The 27,760-nt window shown below is 40.2% G+C and overlaps 2 protein-coding genes across 6 annotated transcripts in view; one reads left to right on the forward strand and one right to left on the reverse strand.

Moving 5' to 3' along the window:
* The window catches only part of LOC130438694 (piggyBac transposable element-derived protein 4-like), a 198,625-nt gene that overhangs the window by 94,474 nt on the left and 76,391 nt on the right, over window positions 1-27,760 (forward strand). The window lies entirely within an intron of this gene.
* The window catches only part of slc2a15b (solute carrier family 2 member 15b), a 64,175-nt gene continuing 59,660 nt past the window's right edge, over window positions 23,246-27,760 (reverse strand). For both annotated transcript variants that reach the window (XM_056770849.1, XM_056770856.1), the window contains 2 exons: window positions 25,586-25,713; window positions 23,246-25,444 (listed from right to left, as the gene is read on the reverse strand). In XM_056770849.1, the coding sequence (XP_056626827.1) occupies window positions 25,208-25,444; window positions 25,586-25,713 (365 nt within the window). In that variant the 3' untranslated portion in view covers window positions 23,246-25,207. The remainder of the gene's footprint in view (window positions 25,445-25,585; window positions 25,714-27,760) is intronic.

The following is a 27,760-nucleotide window of genomic DNA, read 5'->3' on the forward strand; positions in this document are numbered from 1 at the left end:
TGTTAGAGAAAAAGGAAAAGTAGACTGCCCACCTCTGTATCACTTTGTGCTGTAGGCGTTTCCTCCTGCAACTCATATTGCAGTCGGAAATAATATCGACACACCTATAAATTAAATAAAGTTATTTGTGCACTTACAAGTACTTCCTCCAAAGGACAGTGATCTGAGAGGGTTTCTTCACTGTCCTGTGCAACAGAAAAATGGGTATTACAAAGTGTTGCACTTTCTTTCCTTTTGTTGTAAAGTTATAAATGTCCACTTACTGCACATATTTCAGCCACCACTTTCTTGGGAACAGGTAAAAGTGTTGGTGTATTATGCAAAACTACACAAAAGAGGAGAACTCAATGGCATTACAATACACTCGGAAAAAATATGATCAATAACATATTGCAAAATATTTTTACATTTGTTATGCAATTTTCACCATCACAATTCAAAGCAATTGACTAAATATTTATCTGTTGAAATGACTGTACCAGCCATTTGGATTATAGACATAATTTAACGCAGCAACAAATTATTTACAGTGTAGCAAGATGATTTAAAACTCAATTACCTGTAATTAAGGTGTTGCTCTTACTGGTCCCTGGCTTTAGGTCTAAGGAAGAGCCCTTTACAATGGGTCGGTTCTCATTTAGCCCAAGGGCCAGCTCTTCTGCAGGGGTATAATGTGGGGGTGCAGGACCACCACCTGTTTTTTTCTGCTCCGCCTTTTTTTTTTGCTGATTATAAACAGACAAACACATAATTTAAACTGTTTTTGGTAACAGATACTAAACAGTAGAAGTAGAAAGGATTACCAGTTTGAAGAATATTCTTGTACTTCACTTTTACTTCTTCCCATATTCTAGTGGGTCCTGAGCTGGCTCTGACATTAAGCAATTATTAAATTATTAAAATAAGAATACTGTAATAATAAGTGATATAACCCTAACATGGAACACTTACGCATTTAATTTGTCTGCTACTTTAGGCCAGCCCTCTCTCCTGGCTTTTGCACACTTTGAAGTGTTCCCTGGCGTTTTAATTTTTTTTTTCAAACTCAGCAAACCCTTCCAGTAATAAGTCTTGCTCTGTTGCGTTGAAAAACTGAGCGCGCTCTTTTGCCATGTGAGCAGCCAATAGCAGCGTTGCTGATCATTGTTTCTACTATCGATACATATCCCCTTTTAAACAAGCACATGAACGCGCAATTATCTCAGATAACTCAATCCAGCGATACTAATCATATCCGGCAGGTGTGTTCGAAGAACCCAATTAGCCGGATCATGATTAGCACGATGATATCATCTCGGATGTGTCATTTGATCTCGGATGTAATAAGCGACGTACGAAGAACGGGCCCCTGGGCTAGAGCCAGATCCTCTTTATTCTATTTACGAATGTGACAAAATGACACATAGATGAAAGACACCAAATAAGGATTTCCTGAGAAACACTTCCCTACAAGGAAATTTACAAACCGTTATTACAAACTTTCCGTGGTGAATCCAGCAAGCGTTATTATACAGTTTTAAATGCCGTTCTTTCCTGTACTTTCTCAATAATTGGTTTTAGTTCATTTTTAATAAAAAAAAATATACAACATACACTACAACATACTTTGATTGATTGGTTGGTAAAGCTGACCAGGTCTGTCGTAATTGGTTCCTTGCTTAGAGCATGTGTTTGAAGATGTCCCACCCATACCATAACAGCGAGCTTCGCTTCTCAGGCTGTTGTGATTGGTCAGTCCTCCTCTCAGTGCACATGTATTTATAAGCTTTTGCTTTTAGCAATAAACAGTAACAATGGCATCAACTTTACTTCATCAGTTAGAAACATGCAGATCGATCAAAGTATAACGGAGGTCTGCTAGTGCATGTGCAAACATCAATCTTTCTTAGAGATCGCAATATTTTCCCTCTTATGGCGAGGGAAATGACACCGGACCGAATGGGTCAGACCGGATAAATTAATTAACACTAATAACAGAAGTGTTGCTTTTGTCTTTTTATATTGGACCTAAGTTGTATAATAAAACTGTAAGATTCTATTATTAAATGTGAAGGTTGCTGCTTTTAAAGAGTACTATGAAGACTGGTGGTTCGGGTCAAGGCCAGGTATTTATTATAATTATAGCTGAAATACATTAATGAACATCTACACTAATAATGTTCAATTATTTCTGGAAATATTGGGAAAATACATAAACAGGTGCTTGTTAATCAATGGTTTAATGATAAAGTTTTATTATGTAGACATACTATATATATATATATATAGATATATATGCATATGTGGCATTACATATCATGGCATTGTCAAAAAATGTAACATAACATCATGACACAAAACAAAAAAAATGGACAACCCTGTTCAATTTTGTACTCGACAAAAGACTCTTAGATGCATTTTGTCCACCCCATTCTCTAAAAATGTATGCACTTCCTGCATAAAACTAAAAACAAACATCAGAGGCTCTACATATCATACTCTATGAAATCTGTACTGAAGAACTGTTCCATGGCCTCTGCAGCTTCATCATCCTCCATGCACATTATAAGTGGAAGCTGAACTGAGCCAAGAAGATCCCCAGAGTTCTCCAAGCACCACTGACTGGCAGTGTGTAAGATCCGTCATGACACGCTCTTAAGAAACAACAATGGAGAAGATGTTAAATAAAAATATGCTGATAAAAAATGGCCACAACCTCTTACAAAACCTACTTTTCGTGGAGACTGAACCACCTGCTTCTCCGATGCAAACTCACAGATGAAAAGATTGGTTTCATCTACACTAAAAAGCAAATATTAATTTTAGTTACCTTTAGGACTACCTTTTTAAGGTTACTGGTACATTTCCTGAGGAGTTACCTGAGAAGTTACCTGTCCGTCAAAAGGCTCTTCCTGTTAGTGGAGAAAATACTGCACAAGTTTACCAAATTAGTCACAATGACAGCATGCCATTTTAACCTTATGATTAGTATATAATTTTACCTGAGAGATTTCTTCCAACTTCCTTTTTTGCAACCTAAATACAGGCTGCTGATCACCTCTTAGGAAGGCTTTGGACTCCTCTGTATAGTGGGCAAACAATTTTCCATGCCTGGAAAATAGTGATTGAATATTGAATGTTAGATAATTCAATCCGTGTATCATTCGTTCTTTTCATATTCAATTGAGATTCCAAAATCGGAAAATTAAAAAACGGTTTGTTATTTCGTTATTCGTTTATAAATGTGATACCAAAAAACAAATAACGGGTCATTTTTCGTACTTTTGATTTAATGCTCAGATCAAAAATAGGAAATGAAATAAAGGGGACACGACAGATTTTGATTTTGAGATTTAATTTGTTCGATTTGGGTAAACCGGAAGTTATCTTCGTGTGTATGTGTTGCACTTGGAAGTTTGCCGCATTTGCAAAAAGTTAAAAGAAGCCTGAAAATCCTCAATCTTGCAGTGATTGACTAAGTAATTGTTTTTGTAATTTCGTATCGACACCATGGCCGTACTGGAATCATATGCTGATTTAATTAAAGACTTATTTGAAACTGTCAAGACACATAAAGAGATGTCAACTACGCTGCAGAAGATGGGTATCCAGCGAAGTTCTGCTACAAAATGCTACAATAAAAATATCTGCTTTTTGGCTAGATGTTAGTCATGAATACTGGGTATAACTCCAATGTAGAACGTCTAACGCACCCTCAAAGAACTCGAGATATGGCACCCCAAATTGTCCAATAACCCAAAAATGCTACAGTAAAACTGTTTTCTTGCATGACGGTAGACATCAAGACAAGGTGTAACCTAGCTGTGGAACTTTTAACGCACCATCAAAGACATACTTGTACAAAAACACAGTTCTGTGTCAAAGTTTACTTAAATATATATACATGTAACTACATAGCAGTAATATAATGTGTGTATAATGCACTGGCTAAGACCAACAAGAGTATAATAAATTGTATAAGAACAATGGATCAGTAAAAAATTAGAATAAGCTTTATTTTCAAATTGTGCACACAAAGACAAGCAACGTGTTGTGGTTTCAGGAGCTCAGAATGAAAAAATACAGTATAGACAAACAAAGGAAATAGAAAAAATAAATATATAGAATAAAAACAGTTAATTATATATATGCAAAGTATAACAAAACGGTGTATACTATGTTTTTTTTACAAATATACACGTAAATTACTCATGCATAAACCGTACTGCATGTTCTGCACCAGAATATTGCACTTTCAAACATGTAGGTACTTTTGGATTCGATTAATATTCATGGTGGACATAGGCTGCCTAAAAAAACTGTTCGATCAAAGTAATATAGAGAATGTTAAGGGGAGTGGGTGATGGAGGTTCCACGTGAAGTTCACGGTCATCTCAAGGGGCATTCAGCAGGTCATGACTTAGACAGCGAGCAGCAGCCCATCCTCTGTGCACTCTCTCTCACACACGCACGCAGGCAGGCACAGACACACGCCAACAGACACACACACACGCGCGCGCACACAGAAACACACACACAAAAAAGTTTTTATTTTAAAAACGTAAAAGAAGAGAAACGCGAGATGGTCCCTAAGAAGCTAAGCGTGAATAAGAAACTGCGAATAAGAAGCTGGATTCAGCCTCGTCTCATTTCAGAACTTCGCTGGATACCCATCTTCTGCAGCGTAGTTGACATCTCTTTATGTGTCCTGACAGTTTCAAATAAGTCTTTAATTAAATCAGCATATGATTCCAGTGCGGCCAGGGTGTCGATACGAAATTACAAAAAAAATTACTTAGTCAATCACTGCAAGATTGAGGGTTTTCAGGCTTCTTTTAACTGCAACACATACACACACGAAGATAACTTCCGGCTTACCCAAATCGAACAAATTCAATCTCAAAATCAAAATCTGTCGTGTCCCCTTTGTTTCATTTCCCATTTTTGATCTGAGCATTAAATCAAAAGTACGAAAAATGACCCGTTATTTGTTTTTTGGTATCACATTTATAAACGAATAACGAAATAACAAACCGTTTTTTAATTTTCCGATTTTGGAATCTCAATTGAATATGAAAAGAACGAATGATACACGGATTTAATTCCTCTCTCATAAAAGCTTTAAATATTCAAAATACAAACAATTCCATACCGGTCCAGTCCAAAGTTCTACATTAACATGAGGCACCACCATTTCCTCAGCTCTACCATGTCCTGCTGCTCTAAACATAAAAATCAATGCCATTGTCTCAAAAAAAGTCTCAAAGTTATTGAAAACTGTACTAATACTTAAAATTGTGTAGTCAAATGGGGCATCGAGACCAATGTACAATGCCTATAAATATATGGACTATAAATGAAAGAGACGTCAGTATTATGGCAAAACAATATAATATTAACAACAAACATAGTGTACATCTTATCAACAACATAAACACACCACAGTCGTTGCCATATGATCGTACTGAGCAGTGGCGTTGCTAGGGCCTTTTTAGGGGAGCTAAAGCCCCCCTAAAGTTCTAGCTCAGCCCCCCCCTAAAATATTGTGTGTAACGTAATCTGTACAAGAATTCAAGATCGCTTTATAGCCCCCTTTAAAACTTTTATTATGAAAACGTCGTAAGGCTGCGTTATTTAGCGCATTCTTCAGTTCACACAGTAGCACATTGGAGTTAACGTCATTAGCAGAGTAACTTTACAAGGTGTGTTCATTAACATGACATCTGCATTTTTGCCATTCTTTGTTATAAATGCATCTTAATATGATGTGGAAGCGATACAAGACCCTTTCCCATCCACTGTTTAAAAGTTTTATGTGCGTTCACCCCTCGTTAACTATTTGTTAACGTTACCTCAAGCAAAATGAAAGCACTAAACACCAATGACGGCATACTTCCACGATAAAGATGATATTGTAGCGCACAGAAAGTGTCATTAATGATGATGTGCTGTAGTTATAGAGAGTCGACGGTAGTTTTGACAGCTCCGGAAAGAGGACGGGCAGATAAGAGTTACTGTAGATCAGCCCGGTGCGGCAGTGTTATTCATTGTTCTGAGTTCTGAGGAAATAAAAGTGTACAGAAGCTCTATGTTGTTTTCAGACTCTTCAGTATTTTTATCATTAATTGAAAACATATTGTGGAGGTAATAGATGAACACGCAGTCATGCAGAGAGAGTGACAGCGCTAGTGCTAAACAGAATTTAGCAGATTGACCGATTAATGTGATATTGATTTGAATAACAATAACTTGTATTTATGCTTTTCTGCAAATTCTTTCTTAATTATTTATTTTAGTAACGTATACAATATGTTGTGATTAGAGTGTGGCTCTCTCTATATATATCCTCATTGGAGGCTGAGCCCCCCCTAATATTGAAAACCTAGAATCGCCCCTGGTACTGAGGACCCTTAAATATAATGAAAGGAGGGAATAAGCAACATTTCATAGAAAGATAGATACATATGACTTAAAGAGATGGATGGATGTTATAGATAAATGGACGATACCATACGATTTAGATTGATAGACAGATTTGAATAGACAGACGGATATATGGATGGATTGATAGCCAACCTGCAAAGCAAACCCTGTTTTTTCAGTCCATTTTACGGGTGTTATCCTATGTACAATGCCCATTTCAAAAATGCAAAAAACAAATACGTGAATAATAATTGCTGTTCAGAAATATAAGGCTGTACAAGCTTATGTACTGTATGCACAAGGTTATTGAATATATAAATAATCTGAATATTTACTCTCTCCATATCTATCTCCAAATGTATTTATCATATCATTATTTACATACAAAAATATAAAAACATATATATATACCCAAGTTTTGGCGTAGGAACAACCTTTCCGCATACATCAATATCTACAACATGTGTCTCAAATGGGGGTCTGTTTACAGTTTTTTTGTTTAAAATAAAACGTAATTTATTATACAAAGAAACTCGAAGCATTTAAGAAATAATACAAGGGAAGTTGTTCATTTTGTAAAAATAAATCGTGAATAAATCGCATCGTGAGCTGAGTTAATCGTTACATCCCTATATTTTATAGACTTCAACGTCATATTAAATAATGTTGAGTAACACATTGTCTAAAAAATAATTGTATAGTGCAGGTCACCTACAAACTTGAAAGTTTTCAGAACAACGCTACCAAATTAATTTAGATAAAGTTAGTTCTTTACTAAATTACTGTATGAAGAACAGGTATCGTTGTTGAGCATATCCTTTTATATGAGTAGCAAGGCCATGTCATGTGTCTGTGATGTCATGTGCCTGCGCGCACAAGAATGTTAATTGTGAGCATGTGCAGAATAAAAGCGTAACGGAAGTTCGTATCCTGAATCCAAAGAGAGTGGATGTCTGTCTTACATTTCTCCCGTGAATATTACCCATTAGCTAGTAATAGCTAACCATTCTGGTGACTGCTAACACGATAGACTGCTGTGGAAATGACAAATGCTACAGGTTATGGGCCCAGTCATGCAGGCCAAAGATGGTTCAGACTTTTATCCGACGGCGACGAGAAAAATTACGAACTCTGGGAAACAAGATTCCTCGCGCACATTAAGTTGAGAGGCCTCAGAGAAGTTATCGTGGAGGACCCACATATAGACGAGGAAGACGAAGCAGCTCTCGCGGAAGATGAGTCTAAGAACGGAGAGGCTTATGCAGAGTCAGTGCAATGTCTGGATAACAAGAGTTTATCGTTGGTAATGAGGGACGCCAAACGTGATGGAAGAAGGGCACTGCAGATTCTTTGCGAACACTACGTAGGAAAGGACAAACCAAGCATTGTGAGTTTATATTGTGAACTTTCCTCACTGCACAAGGCTAGCTGACTACAGACTATATTATTCGAGCAGAGACTATATTTACGTCATTGAGAAGAGCAGACGAGCATATTAGCGATGGGCTACAGATAGCTATGGTAGTAAAGGGGCTACCTGATTCATATAAGCCATTCGTTGTGCACATCACCCAAACAAACTGCAAAGTTATGAGAGTACTGAAAAATATGGGAAGAGTGACGTGAATGTAGGAGAAAACAATGTGATGAAAACTAGCATAGCAACGTGGTCTCGAGGAAGAAGGAGAGGAAAGATAATCAACATGGCGGATGTCGAGTGCTACACGTGCAATAAACTGGGACACATGGCCAGAACATGTCCTGACGAATCCAAGGCAAGAACAGAAGAACGAAAATGGGACACGCCACAACGAGGAAGGGCACGTGGTCGAGGACGAAGCCGTGACCATGTGAAGAAAGCTGACAGAGTCTACACCTTTCTGCTTCTTCAACGCTAGTGACTGTCCTGCACAAAGAACAGAAAAGAAGGGTCTAATGGTCGACTGCGGTGCGACAACGCACATGATCAACGAACCCACAAAGTTTAAAACTGTGGATAAGAGCTTCAAACCCGAGGATCACATGATCGAGCTTGCCGACGGGACCAAGGCGAGTGGGAAAGCAAAGATGAAAGGAGATGCTGAAGTCTACTTGCTGGACAGCGAGGGACGACGAGTGAGAACGAGACTCAAGCAAGCACTTTACATTCCATCATTTCCACAGAACATTTTTTCGGTTAAAGCTGCGACAGCTAACGGAGTCGAGGTACACTTCAAGGATGGTGATAACTGGCTATTAAACGAGGATGGCACAAAGTTCAAAATGGACGTGTATGGTAGGCTGTATTACCTTAACACAGTAGATGAAAATGTTGATGAAGTGTTTGGTTGTCATGACATTCAAACGTGGCACAAAATACTTGGTCATTGTAATTTTGATGATGTTGTCAAATTAGAGAAAGTAGTCGAAGTAATGTCTATAAAAGGGAAACATGATAAGTCTAGTCAAAACTGTGAAATATGCACACTGGGCAAGTTTATGCAAAGCAGAATGGACAAGCAGACGCTAAAGCTACAACTGTATTAGAGCTAGTGCATACAGATCTATGCGGTCCTATTGAACCAGCAGATAAAGAAGGATACAGGTATGCAATAGCATTTATTGATGATTACAGTGGGATGATTTTTCCATATTTTATCAAAGCAAAGAGTGACACAACAAAAGCTACAGAAAAATTCATAGCAGACGTAGCTCCATATGGAAAAATAAAGTGCATAAGGTTTGATAACGGGATGGAGTTTATGGGGCAGAAATTCCAGTCTTTACTTAGGAGAAATGGTATAAGGCACGAGACCAGTGCACCCTACTCACCTCATCAAAACGGAACTGCCGAAAGAGGTTGGAGAACCTTATTTGAGATGTCAAGATGTATGCTTTTGGAGAGTAACCTCTCAAAGCAATTATGGACATATGCTGTACAGAGAGCAGCTCAAATCCGTAACATGTGCTACAGTAAGAGGCTAGAGCAGACACCTTACCGTGTTTTTACAGGAAAGACGCCTAACCTATCCAACATGATGATATTTGGTTCTGAGTGTTACGTGTATCAGCAGGAGAAGAAGAAACTAGATTCTAGGTGTAAAAAGGGAATTTTTGTTGGCTACGATAAATATAGTCCAGCATATAACGTGTATTATTCAGAGACAGGAAAAGTCCTAAAACATAGGCAGGTAAAATTCATTACTAAAGGTAGCGCAGATTGCCAAACTCAGACAGATTATGACGTGGAGGACGACATTGAGAGTTATGGAGATGTACTACCAAAAGTAATCAACCAGGGTCAGGCAGAGCCTAAGGAAAGTGGAGAGTCCATTGTTGAGGAGACTGACGTGGCAGGTCAAACCCAAACAGATAGTACTCGGAGAGAACAGGAAGAAATGAGGTACCCTACAAGACGGAGAAAAGCTCCAGAATACTTAAAGAGTACCAGTGTAAAGCTGAGCGTAATGATGACGAAAGTGAAAATGTAGATTATTTCTATAGAGTGGCTTTTGATGTACTGAAAACATTTGAAGAGGCTATGGATTCTAAGAAATCAAAAATGTGGGTTGACGCAATGAAAGAGGAAATTAATTCTTTGACAGAGAATGAGACTTTCATTCTAACTACACTGCCAAGAGGTAAACAAGCAGTGGGAGGTCGTTGGGTATACACTGTAAAAGAGAGCCCAAATGGATCTGAGACTTGAAAAAGCCAGATATGTTGCGAAAGGGTATGGTCAAGTAAATGGAATTGACTATAAAGAGACTTTTTCACCAACAGCTAACATGACATCTGTAAGAGCATTGATGCAGGTGGTTGTACAAGAGGATCTTACCCTACATCAAATGGATGTAAAAACTGCTTACCTCCATGCTCCTATGGACTGTGAGGTATATAAGGAGCAACCGGAAGGTTTTGAGATCAAGTCAAAAACAGGAGAACACTTAGTGTGTAAAGTCAATAAATCATTGTATGGTTTAAAACAGTCAGGGCGTAACTGGAACATGTTATTGCATGATCACCTGATAGAAAATGGTTTTGTACAAAATTATGCTGATCATTGTGTCTACACTAGAGAATCTGACAGAGAAAAAGTGATTCTGTTAGTATGGGTAAACGACTTAATCATAGCAGCAAGTAACAACAATTTACTCAGTGATGCAAAAGAAATGTTGAAGAAAAGGTTTAAGATTAAAGATATGGGTCCACTTAAACACTTTTTGGGCATTGACTTTAAACAAAGTGAAGGAGAGATCAAGATGACTCAAAAGAGACACATAGAGAGGATGTTGTCAAAATTTGGAATGTCCGACTGCAAACCAAGGTCCACCCCATGTGAGCAAAAGGCTAAGTTTGACAAGGTCAAGAGGTATTTTTTTGGAGAGCAACGTAAATTGGCAGAAAAGTTTTGTTATTGTTTTTGTAGAAAAACTGCCAATATGTAAAATGTTTAATTTTGAAAATTAAATATATATATATTTATATTGCCCTGCGATGGGTTGGCACTCCATCCAGGGTGTATCCTGCCTTGATGCCTGATGACTCCTGAGATAGGCGCAGGCTCCCCGTGACCCGAGGTAGTTCGGATAAGCGGTAGAAAATGGATGGATTTTTTTATCACTACAGAAAGCTATAAACATGTCTTTGAGTGGGAGTGTTGAGCATATCCTATTATATGAGTAGCAAAGCCATGTCATGTGTCTGTGATGTCATGTGCCTGCGCGCACAAGAATGTTAATTGTGAGCATGCGCAGAATAAAAGCGTAACGGAAGTTCGTATCGTAGAGTGGATTGTCGCTACCCGATCCGTCCCGGAAACACGATTTGTTCCGCGCATGCGCGAAAGTGCATCTACTTCCAGCCGAAATAATTTACGGCAAACACGATTTGTTCCGCGCATGCGTGAAACTCCGTCTACTTCTGTTCGAAACAATTTACGGCAGTTTCAATAAAAAGTTGTTTGTCCATACCGGAAATATTTTTTTAAATAAACTTTGTATAAAAAAGAGCGATTAACATCAAAAGACATTAAACATATTACAAATTATAATGGTTTGGTGAAACGCATGGAGGGATAAACAAAGAATCCTGTAAAGAGTGGAAAGTAGTTTTTCTCTAATAATCTTTATGTTGCTTTTTATTCTATTTTTTGATTCCAAGAAAATACAATATGACAAAATATTATATGTCAGGAGTGAGAAACTGATTTTCATATATACAAATACTTCTTTATTTGTAGAAAAACTATAAAACTTAAAATTAATATGTTTATTAGTGATTCTCTTAAAACCTTTTTTTGGCAAAATATGTCAAGGTTAATATGTGGCACAAATTGATAACCTAATTAAATTATTGAAATCCTTACATGGTTACCCTTGACAAGCAGGATTTTCAGAATTCATCCAATTCATTTTTACATTTGTTCCTTCTTTTCTTTAGTCATTCACTAAATCTCAACCTCCCACCCAGCTACTTAAATTGCTGGTTGAGGAACAGGGCATTGACCTAACTTTTCTAATATTTTAAAAAATGTCTGCATTTAAGAAACACACAGAAAAAGTTATTTATGTATTTATTACATTTATTTACACATTTGGTTATTCCAAACAACCACCCAAACCTCACCCACCCACTCACTCAACCTAACGAAGCTCCGAAGACAGTCAGGAATCTCTCCTTTTAAGAGAAATTTCTGAAGTCGTTCATAAAACACAAACGAATCCATAGCGCTGTCAACCATTTTTGTACTTTCCAATATCGCCACTAACAGGTTGTCGTAAAACATCTGCGATAACAGGAAGTGGCCCAAATTAGAACGCATCGAGTCGACTGTCGTAAAAATGGGAATTACCGGAAATCGTGTTTCCGGGACGGATCGGGTAGCGACATGGATGTCTGTCTTACTTTTCTCCCGTGAATATTAGCTATTAACTAGACTGCTGTGGAAATGACAAATGCTACAATCGTTACCCAAGTATCATAGATGCGATATATCTGGTATCATTGATTATAAGTTCGTTTTCGAAAACATTATCTTATATATCCATCCATCCATTTTCTACCGCTTATCCGGGGCCAGGTCGCGGGGGCAGCAGGGATGCCCAGACTTCCCTCTCCCTAGACACTTCCTCCAGCTCTTCCGGGGGGACACCGAGGCGTTCCCAGGCCAGCCGGGAGACATAGTCCCTCCAGCGTGTCCTAGGTCTTCCCCGCGGTCTCCTCCCGGTTGGACATGCCCTTCCCAGGAAGGCGTCCAGGGGGCATCCGGAAAAGATGCCAGAGCCACCTCAGCTGGCCCCTCTCGATGTGGAGGAGCAGCGGATCTACTCTGAGCTCCTCCCGAGTGACCGAGCTTCTCACCCTATCTCTAAGGGATCGTCCAGCCACCCTGCGGAGAAAGCTCATTTCGGCCGCCTGTATCCGGGATCTTGTCCTTGTCCATAGGTGAGAGTGGGAACGTAGATTGACCGGTAAATCGAGAGCTTCGCCTTGCGGCTCAGCTCTTTCTTCACCACGACAGACCGGTACAGCGACCGCATTACTACAGAAGCTGCACCGATCCGTCTGTCAATCTCCCGTTCCATCCTTCCCTCACTCGTGAACAAGACCCCCAGATACTTGAACTCCTCCACTTGAGGCAGGAACTCTCCACCTACCTGAAGTGAGCAACCCACCCTTTTCCGCCTGAGAACCATGGCCTCAGATTTGGAGGTGCTGATTCTCATCCCAGCCGCTTCGCACTCGGCTGCAAACCGTCCCAGTGCATGCTGAAGGTCCCGGTCTGATGGGGCCAGCACGAAGACATCATCCGCACAGAGCAGAAATGAAATCGTGTGGTCCCCAAACCCAATGCCCTCCGGCCCCTGGCTGCGCCTAGAAATTCTGTCCAAAAAAATTATGAACAGAACCGGCGACAAAGGGCAGCCCTGCCGGAGTCCAACATGCACTGGAAACAAGTCTGACTTACTGCCGGCAATGCGAACCAAGCTCCTGCTCCGGTCGTACAGGGACCGGATAGCCCTTAGCATAGGGTCCTGAATCCCATACTCCCGGTGCACCATCCACAAGATACCGCGAGGGACACAGTCGAATGCCTTCTCCAAATCCACAAAACACATGTGGATTGGTTGGGCAAACTCCCATGAACCCTCCAGCACCCTGGAGAGGGTATAGACCTGGTCCAGTGTTCCACGACCGGGACGGAAACCACACTGTTCCTCCTGAATCCGAGGTTCTACCATCGGCCGGATTCTCCTCTCCAGTACCCTGGCATAGACTTTCCCGGGGAGGCTGAGAAGTGTGATCCCCGATAGTTCGAGCACACTCAACTCAACTCAACTTTATTTATATAGCGCTTTTTACAATTTTCATTGTTACAAAGCAGCTGTACATGAGACACATTTAATACAAGTATGAATTCTAAAGCAGCCCCCCCGGCCAGGCAGATAGTGCAAAACAATATGCAAACGGTGGTGAGGAACCCAAAACTCCCATCGAGAAAAAAAACCTCAGGGGAACCCAGGCCCAACCAGGGGATTCCAGTTCCCCTCTGGCAAAAGCTGCTGCCTCTGCACAAGCTCATCAGTGCTTGCACAACAAGGCTTAATAAAAATATAAAAATTAAAGATTATCATTAACAATCTAATAGCATTTGAAATGTTGTAGAAAAAAACAAAGTTGTCGCGTCCTTTATCCAGCTCTATCCTCTTAGCACTTGTCAGGTCACCGCTTCCCATTCTCAGCTCTGCCATCAGGTCTGGGCATGAACTGCATCCTGCGGTAACCTTGGAACAAAGAGACAAGACTGGCTGAGAGTAGAGTACTGTTCTGCACTCTTTGATGCAACAAGTACATCATTTGTTGTTGGATGTGTTCCTGGTTCCGGTTGATCTAAATAATGCAACCTAAATCCTCTGAGGATTAATATTATGGAGGTGTAGTGTATGCAAGATTAAAAAGATGAGTCTTTAGTCTAGATTTAAACTGACAGAGTGTGTCTGCCTCCCGGACCGTGCAGGGAAGAATATTCCAAAGTTTAGGCGCTAGATAAGAAAAGGATCTACCACCTGCACTTGATTTTGAAATTCTAGGTATTACCAACTGACAGGACCCCTTAGAGCGTAATGTACGTGGTGGTCTGTAATACAATAGAAGTTCATTCAAATACTGCGGCGCTAGACCATGTAGGGCTTTATAGGTAATAAGCAAGATCTTAAAGTTAATGCGATGCTTTATAGGTAACCAGTGCAAGGTTGACAGAACCGGGGTTATATGCTCATACTTTTTTGTACGTGTAAGAACTCGAGCTGCCGCGTTTTGAACCAGTTGCAGTTTTTGTAATGGGCCCGCAGGGCAACCACCTAGAAGTGCATTACAGTAATCTAGTCTTGATGTCATGAATGCATGAATTAATTTCTCTGCATCTGACAGTGACAGCATATGACGTAATTTAGATATATTCTTAAGATGGAAAAATGCAATTTTACAGGTGTTTGCGACATGGCTTTCAAATGAGAGAGTACTGTCAAATACAACGCCAAGATTCTTAGCTGATGACGAGGATTTTATGGAGCATCCGTCAATCGTTAAGCAGTATTCTTGGTTGTTACGCATAGCAGTTTTCGGTCCAGTAAGTAACACTTCTGATTTGTCCGAGTTTAGTAGTAAAAAATTGTTACTCATCCACATTTTTAAGTCAACTATGCAATCCTTTATTCGATGAAACTGCTGGGTTTCATGAGGCATCGAGGAAATATAAAGTTGAGTATCATCAGCATAACAGTGAAAGCTAATTCCGTGTCGCTTTATTATATCTCCTAGAGGTATCATGTATAATGCGAAGAGCAGGGGTCCCAAGACTGAGCCCTGTGGTACACCGTACTGGACTTGTGATTTGCGGGACACCTCATTGTTTATTGCTACAAATTGAAAACGGTCGCATAAATAAGACTTAAACCATTTCAATGCTATTCCGTTAATGCCGACGTAATTTTCGAGTCTATGTAGAAGTATGCTGTGGTCAATGGTGTCAAATGCAGCACTGAGGTCTAGCAGCACCAATAACGAAATACAGCCACGGTCAGACGCTAAAAGCAGATCATTTGTAACTCTGATCAAAGCAGTCTCTGTACTGTGACATGCTCGAAATCCAGACTGGAATTCATCATTAATGTCATTCCTTTGGAGGAAGGAGCATAATTGAGTTGAAACTACTTTTTCCAGAACTTTAGATATAAAAGGTAAATTCGATATAGGCCTGTAATTCCCTAGTTCTTTAGGGTCGAGTTTGGTTTTTTTTAAAAGAGGCCTTATAACAGCCACCTTAAATGCTTTAGGCACATGTCCTAATGTCAGAGATGAGTTAATAATACTAAGAAGAGGATCTATAATTTCTGGGAGCATTTCTTTCAGTAGTTTTGTAGGTATAGGGTCTAGCATGCATGTTGATGATTTAGATGATTTAATGATTTTAGACAGTTCATCGTGATCTACTGTAGAAAATAATTGCAATTTCTCCTTAGGGTTGCTGTAGTTAGTTTGTTCAGCGGATTTCACTACAGGTTGCATTGTTATAATTTTTTCTCTTATATCTTGGATTTTACTTGTGAAGTAGTTCATAAATTCATCACTGTTATGCTGATAATCAGAATCTGACGTCGATGACGACTTATTTTTTGTTAATTTAGCCACGGTGTTAAATAAGAACCTAGGGTTGTGATGGTTTTCCTCTATTAGTGTTGAAAAGTAGGCGGATCTAGACGTTTTTATTGCATTCCTGTAATTTCGAGTACTATCCTTCCATGCTATACGAAATACCTCTAAATTCGTTTTCTTAAAGTTGCGCTCCATTTTACGGGATGCTTTTTTTAGAGTCTGAGTGTGTTCATTATACCACGGTGTTGGGCTGCTATTTTTAATTTTCTTTAAACGCAGAGGAGCAACTGTGTCTAATATTTCCGAGAAAGTAGAGTTAAAATTTTCAATAGTAGTGTCAAAATCGTCAACGTTATTACTCATGCTGGATATTTTAGACAATTCAGGCAGATTATCGAGAAACGCATCTTTGGTAGTTGAAGTAATCGTTCTACCATATTTGTAACAAGGAGTTTGATTTGCAGCCGTAGGCCATTGAAGCAAACATAATATCAGATAATGATCCGAAATATCTTCACTCTGCTGAACGATTTTAACATCGTCCACATTTATACCATAAGAAAGTATTAAATCTAAAGTATGATTACGAAGGTGAGTGGGTCCTGACACATGTTGACTAACGCCCATGGAGTTAAGAGTGTCTTTGAAAGCCAGTCCCAAGGCATCTGTATCATTGTCTACATGGATATTAAAGTCACCGACGACAAGGACTCTATCTGCGGCCAGTACTAGTTCTGATAAGAACCCACCAAAATCTTTAATAAAATCTGTGTGGTGCCCTGGAGGCCTATATACAATAGCTAGAATAAATTTTAAAAATGTTTTGTCCTTAGTATTAGGTGTCGATACGTGAAGTACCATGACTTCGAAAGAACTGTACTTAAAATTAGACTTCTGAGAGGTAATAAAAGAATTCTTGTAAAGTGCAGCGACACCTCCCCCTCTACCTTTTAGACGAGGCTCGTGTTTATAGTAATAATCATGGGGAACGGATTCATTTAGAGTAATAAAATCATCTGGCTTTAGCCATGTTTCTGTCAAACAAAGCATGTCTATTTTATGATCGGTTATCAAATCGTTAACAAAAAGTGCTTTATTTGAGAGAGATCTAATATTAAGCAATCCGAGTCGTAACAGCTGATTATCTGTATTTTGTTCATGTTTGATTTGTTTAACGTTTATTAAATTACTTTCAAGAGGTTTACGCAATATCTTATGTTTGCTAATCCGGGGGACAGACACAGTCTCTATTTTATGTTGTTTGTAAAAAGGGATTATTACATGTTGTATATTTTGTGTATTCTGTAACGCGAGACGGCAAGCAGACAGTTGGTTAAGCCATTCTGTCTCCTTCCTGACCTGGGCCCCAGGTAGTCAGACTTTAGCATTATTAAGACTGTGTGCCAAATTTCTAGAGAGGAGGGAAACCCCATCCCAGGAGGGATGGAGACCATCTCGTTTCAACAGGTCAGGTCTGCCCTCAAAACTCTTCCAGTTATTTATAAAATCTATATTATTCTGCAGGCACCACTCAGACAACCAGCCATTTAGTGATGATAATCTGCTATAAATCTCATCACCACGGTAAGCAGTAAGGGGGCCAGAGAATATTACAGTGTCTGACATCGTTTTTGCGAGCTCACACACCTCTTTAATATTATCTTTAGTGATCTCCGATTGACGGAGTCTAACATCATTTGTGCCGACATGAATAACAATCTTACTGTATTTACGATTAGCCTTAGCCAGCACATTTAAGTTTGACTTGATGTCAGGCGCTCTGGCTCCCGGTAAACATTTGACTATGGTGGCTGGTGTCTCTATGTTAACGTTCCGGACAATAGAATCACCGATCACTAGGGCACTTTCAGCAGGTTTCTCAGTCGGTGCGTCACTGAGCGGGGCAAACCTGTTCGAGACTTTAATCGGAACGGTTGAGTGATGTTTTGTCCTGCGACTATGCCGTCTCACCGTCACAAAGTTTCCCAGCTGCAGGGGATTTTCAACCGGAACCGAGCTGTGTGCGCTAACATTGCTCGCATCCGAAGTGTTTTCTACGGTTCTTACACTCTTACTATCCTCAAATAAAGATTGGATGCGAGACTCTAATTCTAAAATCTTCTCCGTCAGCCTGACTACTTCCCTGCATTTATCACATGTAAAACCCTCGCCGCTGACAGAGAAGGCTAAACTAAACATATGACATGAGGTGCAAGTAACAACAATAGGAATAGAAGCCATAACTCACCGGGTATGAAGTGCAATCCTAACTTACCAAGGTTGCTTGATGAGTCTTAGTATATACACTTAAAAAGAGAAACAGTTAGCACACAAGACAAATAGGGGGAGATGATATTCCACAATGTAAACAGAAGGCAAGCTAACACGCTAATATGCTAGCGGCGTTACGTTTCAATGAATATAGGTTTAAAATATAAAGTTATAAATAATTCGGCAACGACAGTGATATGTAACGATAGTAAAATACACTAATAATAAGACCAAGAACAAATGTGAGGTGAAGCAAGTGTCAGAGGATACAAACTAGCCGCCGGCAGCGATGCAATCAGGAACCGGACCCAACGTTCGAGCACACCCTCCGGTCCCCCTTCTTAAAAAGAGGGACTACCACCCCGGTCTGCCAGTCCAAGGGCACTGTCCCCGACCCCCACGCGATGCTGCAGAGGCGTGTCAGCCAAGACAGCCCCACAACATCCAGAGACTTGAGGTACTCAGGGCGGATCTTGTCCACACCTGGTGCCCAGCCACCGAGGAGTTTCTTGACTACCTCAGTGACTTCGGCCCGGGTGATGGGCGAGTCCGCCCTCCGAGCCCTCAGCCTCAGCTTCCTCAATGGAAGACGTGACGGCGGGATTGAGGAGATCCTCAAAGTATTCCTTCCACCGCCCGACGATATCCCCGGTCGAGGTCAACAGCTGCCCCCCTCCACTGTAAACAGCGTTGGTAGGGCACTGCTTACCCCTCCTGAGGCGCCGGACGGTTTGCCAGAATCTCTTCGAGGCCGACCGATAGTCCTTCTCCATGGCCTCACCGAACTCCTCCCAGGCCCGAGTTTTTGCCTCCCCAACCATCCGGCCTGCCGTCCGCTTGGCCTGTCGGTACCTGTCAGCTGCCTCTGGAGTCCAACAAGCCAGCCAGGCCCGATAAGACTCCTTCTTCAGCTTGACGGCATCCCTTACATCTGGTGTCCACCACCGGGTTCGGGGATTGCCGCCTCGACAGGCACCGGAGACCTTACGGCAACAGCTCCGAGTGGCCGCGTTGACAATGGAGGTGGAGAACATGGTCCACTTGGACTCAATATCTCCAGACTCCCTCGGGAACTGGTCGAGCTCTGCCGGAGGTGGAAGTTGAAGATCTTTCTGACAGGCGATTCGGCCAAACATTCCCAACAGACCCTCACAGTACGTTTGGGTCTGCCGAGTCTGTCCAGCTTCCTCCCCCGCCATCGGATCCAACTCACCACCAGGTGGTGATTCGGTTGACAACTCCACCCCTCTCTTCACCCGAGTATCCAAGACATACGGCCGTAGGTCAGATGAAACAACCACAAAGTTGATCATTGACCTCCGGCCAAGGGTGTCCTGGTGCCATGTGCACTGATGGACACCCTTATGCTTGAACATGTTGTTCGTTATGGCCAAACTGTGACTAGCACAGAAGTCCAATAACAAAACACCACTGGGGTTCAGATCAGGGGGGGCGTTCCTCCCAGGTATCACTGTCGTTGCCCACATGGGCGTTGAAGTCCCCCAGCAGAACGACGGAGTCCCCAGTCGGGGCGCTTTCCAGCACCCCTCCCAGAGTCTCCAAGAAGGCCGGGTACTCTACACTGCCATTTGGCCCATAGGCGCACACGAGAGTGAGAGACCTATCCCCGACCCGAAGGCGCAGGGACCCTCTCGATCACCGGGGTAAACTCCAACACATGGCGGCTGAGCTGGGGGGCTATAAGCAAACCCACACCAGCCCGCCGCCTCTCACCATGGGCAACTCCAGAGTGGTGAAGAGTCCATCCTCCCTCGAGAAGAGTGGTTCCAGAGCCCAAGCTGTGCGTAGAGGTGATCGCGACTATTTCTAGTCGGAATCTCTGAACCTCATGCACAATCTCAGGCTCCTTCCCCGTCAGAGAGGTGACGTTCCATGTCCCTAGAGCTAGATTCTGCGTCCAGGGATCAGGTTGTCGAGGCCCCCGCCTTCGACTGCCGCCCGATCCACTTTGCAGCGGCCCCTTACGGTCCCTCATGCTGGTGGTGGGTCCACGGGAGGGTGGCCCCACGTCGCTCCTTCGGGCTGAGCCCGGCCGGACCCCATGTGGGAAGGCGAGCCCCAACCCCGGGCCTGGCTCCAGGGTGGGGCCCCGGCTGCGCCATACCGGGTGACGTCACGCTCCTCCAATTCCTTGTCATCATAAGGGTTCTTTGAACCGCTCTTAGTCTGACCCGTCGCCTAGGACCTGTTTGCCTTGGGAGACCCTACCAGGGGCATATAGCCCCAGACAACATAGCTCCTAGGGTTTTACTTCAACTTAATATTGTATGAGAATAAATAAATTGAATATTGAATAAATATACTTACAATTGGCCTGTAGGTGCATTTATTTCACACACGTGTCTGACAGTGCATGTGTCGGAGTGCGCATGCGCGGCTGAGAGTGCATCTGGCCCCTTCAACGAGATTACGCTAGTAATGTTAATGTAGATATTTTGTAAAAATATGATGAAAATGCATATCATTAAACATTAAACCTATATTTTCTGCTATTTTTTGCACATGTTAAATCTACATATACAGTTGTGTTCAAAATTATTCAACCCCCACTGAAATTGATTGTTTTGGTCGGTTTGACATTGATTATGATCATTCAGTCATCCTGCTTACAATTAAATCAAAGAGGCACGTGTAGGTCAGACAAATATAACATAACATTTATAATGAAATAACCACAAATGTCTTTTCTGAGCTCACATCATTATCAGTTTTATTCAACCCCCAAGTGACATTCAATCTTAGCACTTGGTACAACATCCTTTTACAGTTATAACAGCTTTTAAACGTGAAGCATAGCTTGACACAAGTGTCTTGCAGCGATCTACGGGTATCTTCGCCCATTCATCATGGGCAAAAGCCTCCAGTTCAGTCACATTCTTAGGCTTGCGCACTGCAACTGCTTTCTTTAAGTCCCACCAGAGGTTCTCAATCGGATTTAAATCTGGTGACTGCGATGGCCACTTCAAAATGTTCCAGCCTTTAATCTGCAACCATGCTCTAGTGGACTTGGAGGTATGCCTGGGATCATTGTCCTGTTGAAAGGTCCAACGTCTTCCAAGCCTCAGGTTTGTGACGGACTGCATCACATTGTCATCCAATATCTCCTGGTACTGAAGAGAATTCATGGTACCTTGCACACGCTGAAGCTTCCCAGTACCTGCAGAAGCAAAACAGCCCCAAAGCATGATTGACCCCCCGCCATGATTCACAGTAGGCAAGGTGTTCTTTTCTTCATAGGCCTTGTTCTTCCTCCTCCAAACATAGCGTTGATCCATGGGCCCAAACAGTTCTAATTTTGTTTCATCAGTCCACAGAACACTATCCCAAAACTTCTGTGGTTTGTCCACATGACTTTTGGCATACTGCAGTCGACTCTTCTTATTCTTTGGGGACAGCAAGGGGGTGCGCCTGGGAGTTCTGGCATGGAGGCCTTCATTACGCAGGGTGAAAACACTTCATTGAACCTCTGTTCTTCAGAGTGGTAGTCTTTAAGGGGTTGAATAATTATGTCAATGAAGAATTCACAAAAGAAACATTTACTACTGTATTACAAAACTAATTAATGTCATTTTAGTTGCATATGGTTCTTTAAGAAGTCCTTGTAGGATTTCATTCTGAATACAATTACAAATGTACACTAAATTCCCTAAAACCATTTACAGCATTGGGGGTTGAATAATTTTGAACACAACTGTAAATCAGTCTCGACTCAGAGAACGTGTAAACTAACGTGTAGCCTACTAAAGCAATTTGGTAACACTTTACAATAAGGTGCTATTATTTAACATTAATAAATGTATTAGATAACATTAGATAATAATGAACAGTATAGTTTTTCAGCATTTATGAATCCTTGTTAATGTTTCTCATGTCAATACAGTTATTCGTGTTAATTCATGGTGCATTAACTTATGTTAAAAGTGACAACGTTTGATTTTTATAATGTAGTTGTACTGGCCTCACAGAATGCCTTATCCTGCTATCCAGCGAGTTAAACACCTCCACACAAAGAGTCTCGTAAACCAAGTTTGCAATTGGGAACTTTAAAATGCTTTGGTGTGAAAAAGGAATGCTTTCAAAGGGCTAATAAGGAGAAACCGATACCAGAATTTCCGTACTGCTTCCTCTAGCGTTTTTGCTTCCTGAATGCCCGCTCCGTATCAAATGGTTACAAAACTAAAGTCTCCGGCTACACAACTAAAACTTAAGACTGGCGATGCCAGAGCAGTAGGCCTATTATTAAATCTTGAAATTAACATGAACTAATATTAATACATCCTCTATTATTTTTGTCCATTATTAGTTCATATTAGCTAATCCATTAACTAATTGTTAATAAATAGCACCTTATTGTAAAGTGTAACTTACATTTATTGGGGTGAATGTTTGATAAAATGCACGATTGCCTTATAATTAAAATAAATGGTCTGTCATTCCAAAGGAAAATTAGCACAGTTCAAGAAATCAATACAGTTTATTCTATACCGTCCTGTATGTTACTTGTGGTGTATTTGAGAGTCCTCTTTTCATTTACACATTTTTATAATTTTCTCATTTGAAGTTAAAATGAAGAGGAAATTATCCTAAGGACATAATGCCCTATTAAATAAGAAAACTAATAAATATAATAGTCATTCAAGATTGGAGAAAGAATTTGCTTCTGTAAAAGAGTCAGAAATGAACAAAAGCTTAGAGAATGAAGAAAGTCTAGAAGAACAGAGGACCCATCAGCAAGGTGATTTAGTTGTTGATTTTTGGATGTATTGTTTGTGGGTAGTTTTACATTCATGTATGTACATTTAAGATGCAGAAAAGTGCCTAAAAGTTATTATTGTTGTCATTGTTATTAAGACTATATAAGATGTGTTGGGAAATAAATGACAATAGAACATTAATTTGAGCTGAACTTGTTTTATTAGCTTAATAGTTTACTTCCAGAGAAAACAGTAATACATGACCGTGAAAAACAACTGAAAAATAATCATGACACATGTTAGTGTACCCCCTAAAAGCATAAGTGGCTACTGCCTGGCCCCCCCAAGTAACAGTTGTCTAGAACCGCCACTGCGTAGGGACAGTGACAGTTTGAAAAAAAACTATTTTTAAATGTTGGAAAATCGCTACATTTTGTCATTATTATTACAAAAAAGTTCATAAAAAAAGCATAAAGCAGCCCATAATAGAAAATAATTATTTCAATAAAGCTTCCCAGGGTGAGCGAGACTTTGAAAATCCTAAAGTATAAAATAGCATATAAACATTTGTTACAATATTACAGTATTTTTTTAAAGTATGTTGGTTGTTGGGCCAATATAGGATATATATGTAATGTAATCTTATGTTTGTTTCATGTATGTAAAGCAAACATATATGCATAGAATATTTGTAATGTTTTTAGAATGACTTGGTCATGTATACATACTGCACGCCCTCTGCTGTTTTTCTGCACACATCAAACTGTAGTATTGAAATAAATACACAACAGCTATAAATAAATAGTCACATGACATCACCTTCATATTTCAACAAAGCATGGGGCTTTCGAAAGACGTTTTTGGAGAACAAATTAAAACACATATTAGTACTGTAATATGTGCTGGCAGACAAGAGCGTACGACAACGGGTAGAATCGAAATGGTGATTAAATAACAGAATCCAAAAGCAACTCAAAGGAAACCCTGAACAGCACACAAGTTGACATCAAACATATTCAATACTTGACAATGTCTACAAACAAGCTGAGAACTTAAATAACACAGGTAACGAGGGATACACAGGTGACCGGGATAAACAAATGTCCGAAGATGGTGATCAGGTGAGAGGGGTGCTACGGATTATGGGTAGTGTAGTCTAGTGACGGAAGCAGGCAGACATTGAATTGTTACAAGTACTGTAATTGTGTTATTGTATAGATGAGAACAGTACAGTACAGAGTGTGTTGATTTTCAATGTATTTTTACATTAATTTACATATGTAGCTTGCTTTTTATATATTGTACATACTTTGCCCTCGTTTGTTAATACAATTATTTTATATATGATATTGGTAGTGACATGTTGTGTTATAGATGTGACATACAGTATATATATTATACCATTGTTTAAAATTTTACTACATCTTGCTGATAGTCTAAACATAAAAAAATGGCTTTTATCGGACAATAGAAAATCATGCACTAAAAATAAAGAAAATGCTTCAAAAACGTTAAGAGTGGTCTCATATATTTAAAATTGGCTAATTTTGACATCTGTGCTGTTAGTATAGTAATAACCCTTAGTTAAAACTTTTTTCATCGTAAGGTTGAAATTTGCATGGAATTGCTTATATGCTATATCAGAATATATTATTTTGTTATGAACTACATTTCATTGATAGCTTTAAATACTTTTAATGTAACAATAGTTCAACTATGATATCCTTGTCTAGTCCAAAAACCTTATCAATCACTTAAACAGTCTTTGCTTTGTCATTTACCAGATGTTTTTCTCATTTAAAGTGATTTAATATAAAAAAAACACACTTGGCGCAATCTAAAGCCAGTGGCTGGCTTTAAGATCACAATGGCAAATACATTTTAAAGATTCAAGTGATCATACAAAAAGAAAACCCCATTTCAAATTGACTCTAGTTGTGCCAGTACTGCTATATTAGGGCAGTCAGCACACAAATCACAAGAAAATCACATTGTCGAGGCCCTCTGAGCAACAATCTTTTGTAGCACCAGGCCTGGGTTTCCCAAAACCTTTGTACCACTACGTCTTTCTTAAGAATATATCGCTACCACTCTTATGGTATAACTTAAGAACGACATAGCCTTACGAAGATTTCGGGAAACCAAGCCATGATCAAAGATTAAAATATTGTCCTGCTTTATCATTATTTCTCCACATCTTGAGGTACCACTGTTCCATAACCATTCATCTTTTTTAGGCTGAGATGGTCAGCAAAAGTCAGGGCTTGGTTATCAATTTCACAACCATTTCTTGAGGCAAACATCTGACTGATCTCCACAAAAGTTTTGTTCTTCGTCTCAGGGATAATGAAGTAGACATACACGGCCACACCCACACACATGACACAGAACACCAGGTAACAGAAAGCACCAGCTGACATCTGAAAAAATAAATTGCACAATCTATTTTAACTAACTTTCCATGTACAGAAACAAAGTAAATCTCATTCTCATTTTCTCACTACACAGCTGTTATTATTCTAACGGTATAGGAACATATTTTACAAGATTCATGGGCCTACCTGCAGGAATGGAAAAACAAAGCCTACGGCAAAGTTTGACATCCAGTTGAGAGATCCTCCTACAATGTATGCAGAAGATCGATGAGACTGTTTAAACAGCTCTCCTGTCATGAGGAACGGGACACCAGCTGCACAAGATATGCATTTATTAAATGCAATTGACTTAAATTGTATTAAAAATCAACTAAGATATTAATTATACTATATGAACGTTGCAAAATCAATTCATTAGTTACATTAACAAGACATACCATCTTTACAGATCACACAAATATGAAAATTTTCACCCGATACGTACATTTTTACACCTTCATGCCATGCCAGAAGTATAACTTAACAAATTTTATGGTAAAATGCTGTTCAACTCCAGTGGTGTTATCCTAACTCCAAATCAGCGGTTCTCAATCCTAGTCCTGGGGCACATTCAAACTCAAACCGGTGCGCAACGTTTTGCTACGGTTTCACTTGTTTGGTGGGTGTGTCAAGAACGTCAGCCCAATCAGCAGCAACATGTATATAACCCATGTGGTATTAAAGAGACAGCTCGCACAATGGATCCAAGCAAAGTCGTTTACAAATGTTTCCACTGCAGCACGGTAGAAGACATGTATTTCACAGTATTCAACACATATTTATTCAACCGATTTCATCAGGCTCAAAAAGTACTTCAAAAATAAAACAAAGACTGGACTTCTCAGCAGCCATAGTTCAACTCTTGCGTCATCACAACATAGTGTTCAAACGTTTCTGTTTGGACAAGGATTTATTTAAATAAAACACAAAACAAAAACCCACGAGGGGGTAAAACAACAAGGACAGAGGGAATAGTATATAGACAACAAAACAGGAGCGAAGACTAAATAAACTAGACTAGACTGGACTGGACTGGACTAAACTAGACAATACCTCACATAATAAAGGGCGTAATAAAGGGAACCAAATCAAGAGGGGGAAAGGTATGGGGCATTAAATTATTAACAAAAAAAGGGGGGAAAGACGAGAAAGGAGGACACATGGCACGTCAAAACAAGCAATGCCATGTGTCTTACACAAAACTCGCGGGGACTGTCATGACCCTGCCACAAGTGTACGAAAGCATGACAATGAGAGGCGGGATCATGACATGTTTCCTTTTAAAAAAACATTTAGCAACGTTTTGTCGGGGCTGAACGCAAACCTGGCAAGCCACACTCTGCATTTTTTGCTTCGCTTTCTTGTTTAACACACCAGCGCGCCATCGCGGATTTTGCATGTGTAGTCGAAAGACAAACTGCTGCAACCTTCATCAAATATTTCACACCACATTCATTGTTTCAGTTTAACATAATTCCCACATTTCCTCCCGTTGAGTTAAAATATATATATATATATATATATATATATATATATATATATATATTAGATCGTTTGTTCATTAATTCATATAGTCTGGACTAGCCAGCTAGCAAACTGCACACGATGGCAGACAGTGCTAATATTGTCGACCTGATTTTGGTAAAGCCATTAGAAAGTCTTCCTTACGAGGAGAAACTTTAAATCAAACAGCAGGGCAGATCAACACCTAAGATTGATTTAGTGCAAAAGATAGGGAAAAGTAACAGGTCTTTTCAGCTCTCCTGGTATGACAAAGTTAGCTGGCTGACTGGAAGTGCTGTGAAAAAGAAAATGTACTGCTGTCCATGTCCTGAAAAGTTATGGCCATCACTTTGATTTAGGGAGACTGAGGTATGAACTTCAAGTCCTGTATTCAGATCAGGACTTGCAGTGTAACAGGGGAAAGCTGCGTGATTACTTGGTGTTCCTTAAAGACATGGAGTTTGACAGTGCAATGCCTCAGCTTTACAAACTGTTCTCATTAGTGGCAACAATTGGAGCTACATCTGCAGGTGTAGAAAGGAGCTTCTCCTGTTTAAAGCGGCTCAAGTCCTACACCCGTAACACAATGGGCCAAGGCCGTTTAAGCAGCCTAGCTCTGCTGGCCATTGAGAGGACACTGGTCAAGTCACTGGAAAAGACGCCTAGTTGGTACGACAGGGTTACAGAGCATTTTCTTGAAAAGGAACATAGAGCAGAATTTACATATAAATGGACAATTTTTATGATTTAGGCCGAAAATGAGCTTCCCCTCTTTAAAAGATCAGCAGCCGCCACTGGCACGGACGCCTTAGCGCACAG

The sequence above is a fragment of the Triplophysa dalaica genome, chromosome 2 (genome assembly GCF_015846415.1).
Source record: "Triplophysa dalaica isolate WHDGS20190420 chromosome 2, ASM1584641v1, whole genome shotgun sequence".
Taxonomy (NCBI): Eukaryota; Metazoa; Chordata; class Actinopteri; order Cypriniformes; family Nemacheilidae; genus Triplophysa; species Triplophysa dalaica.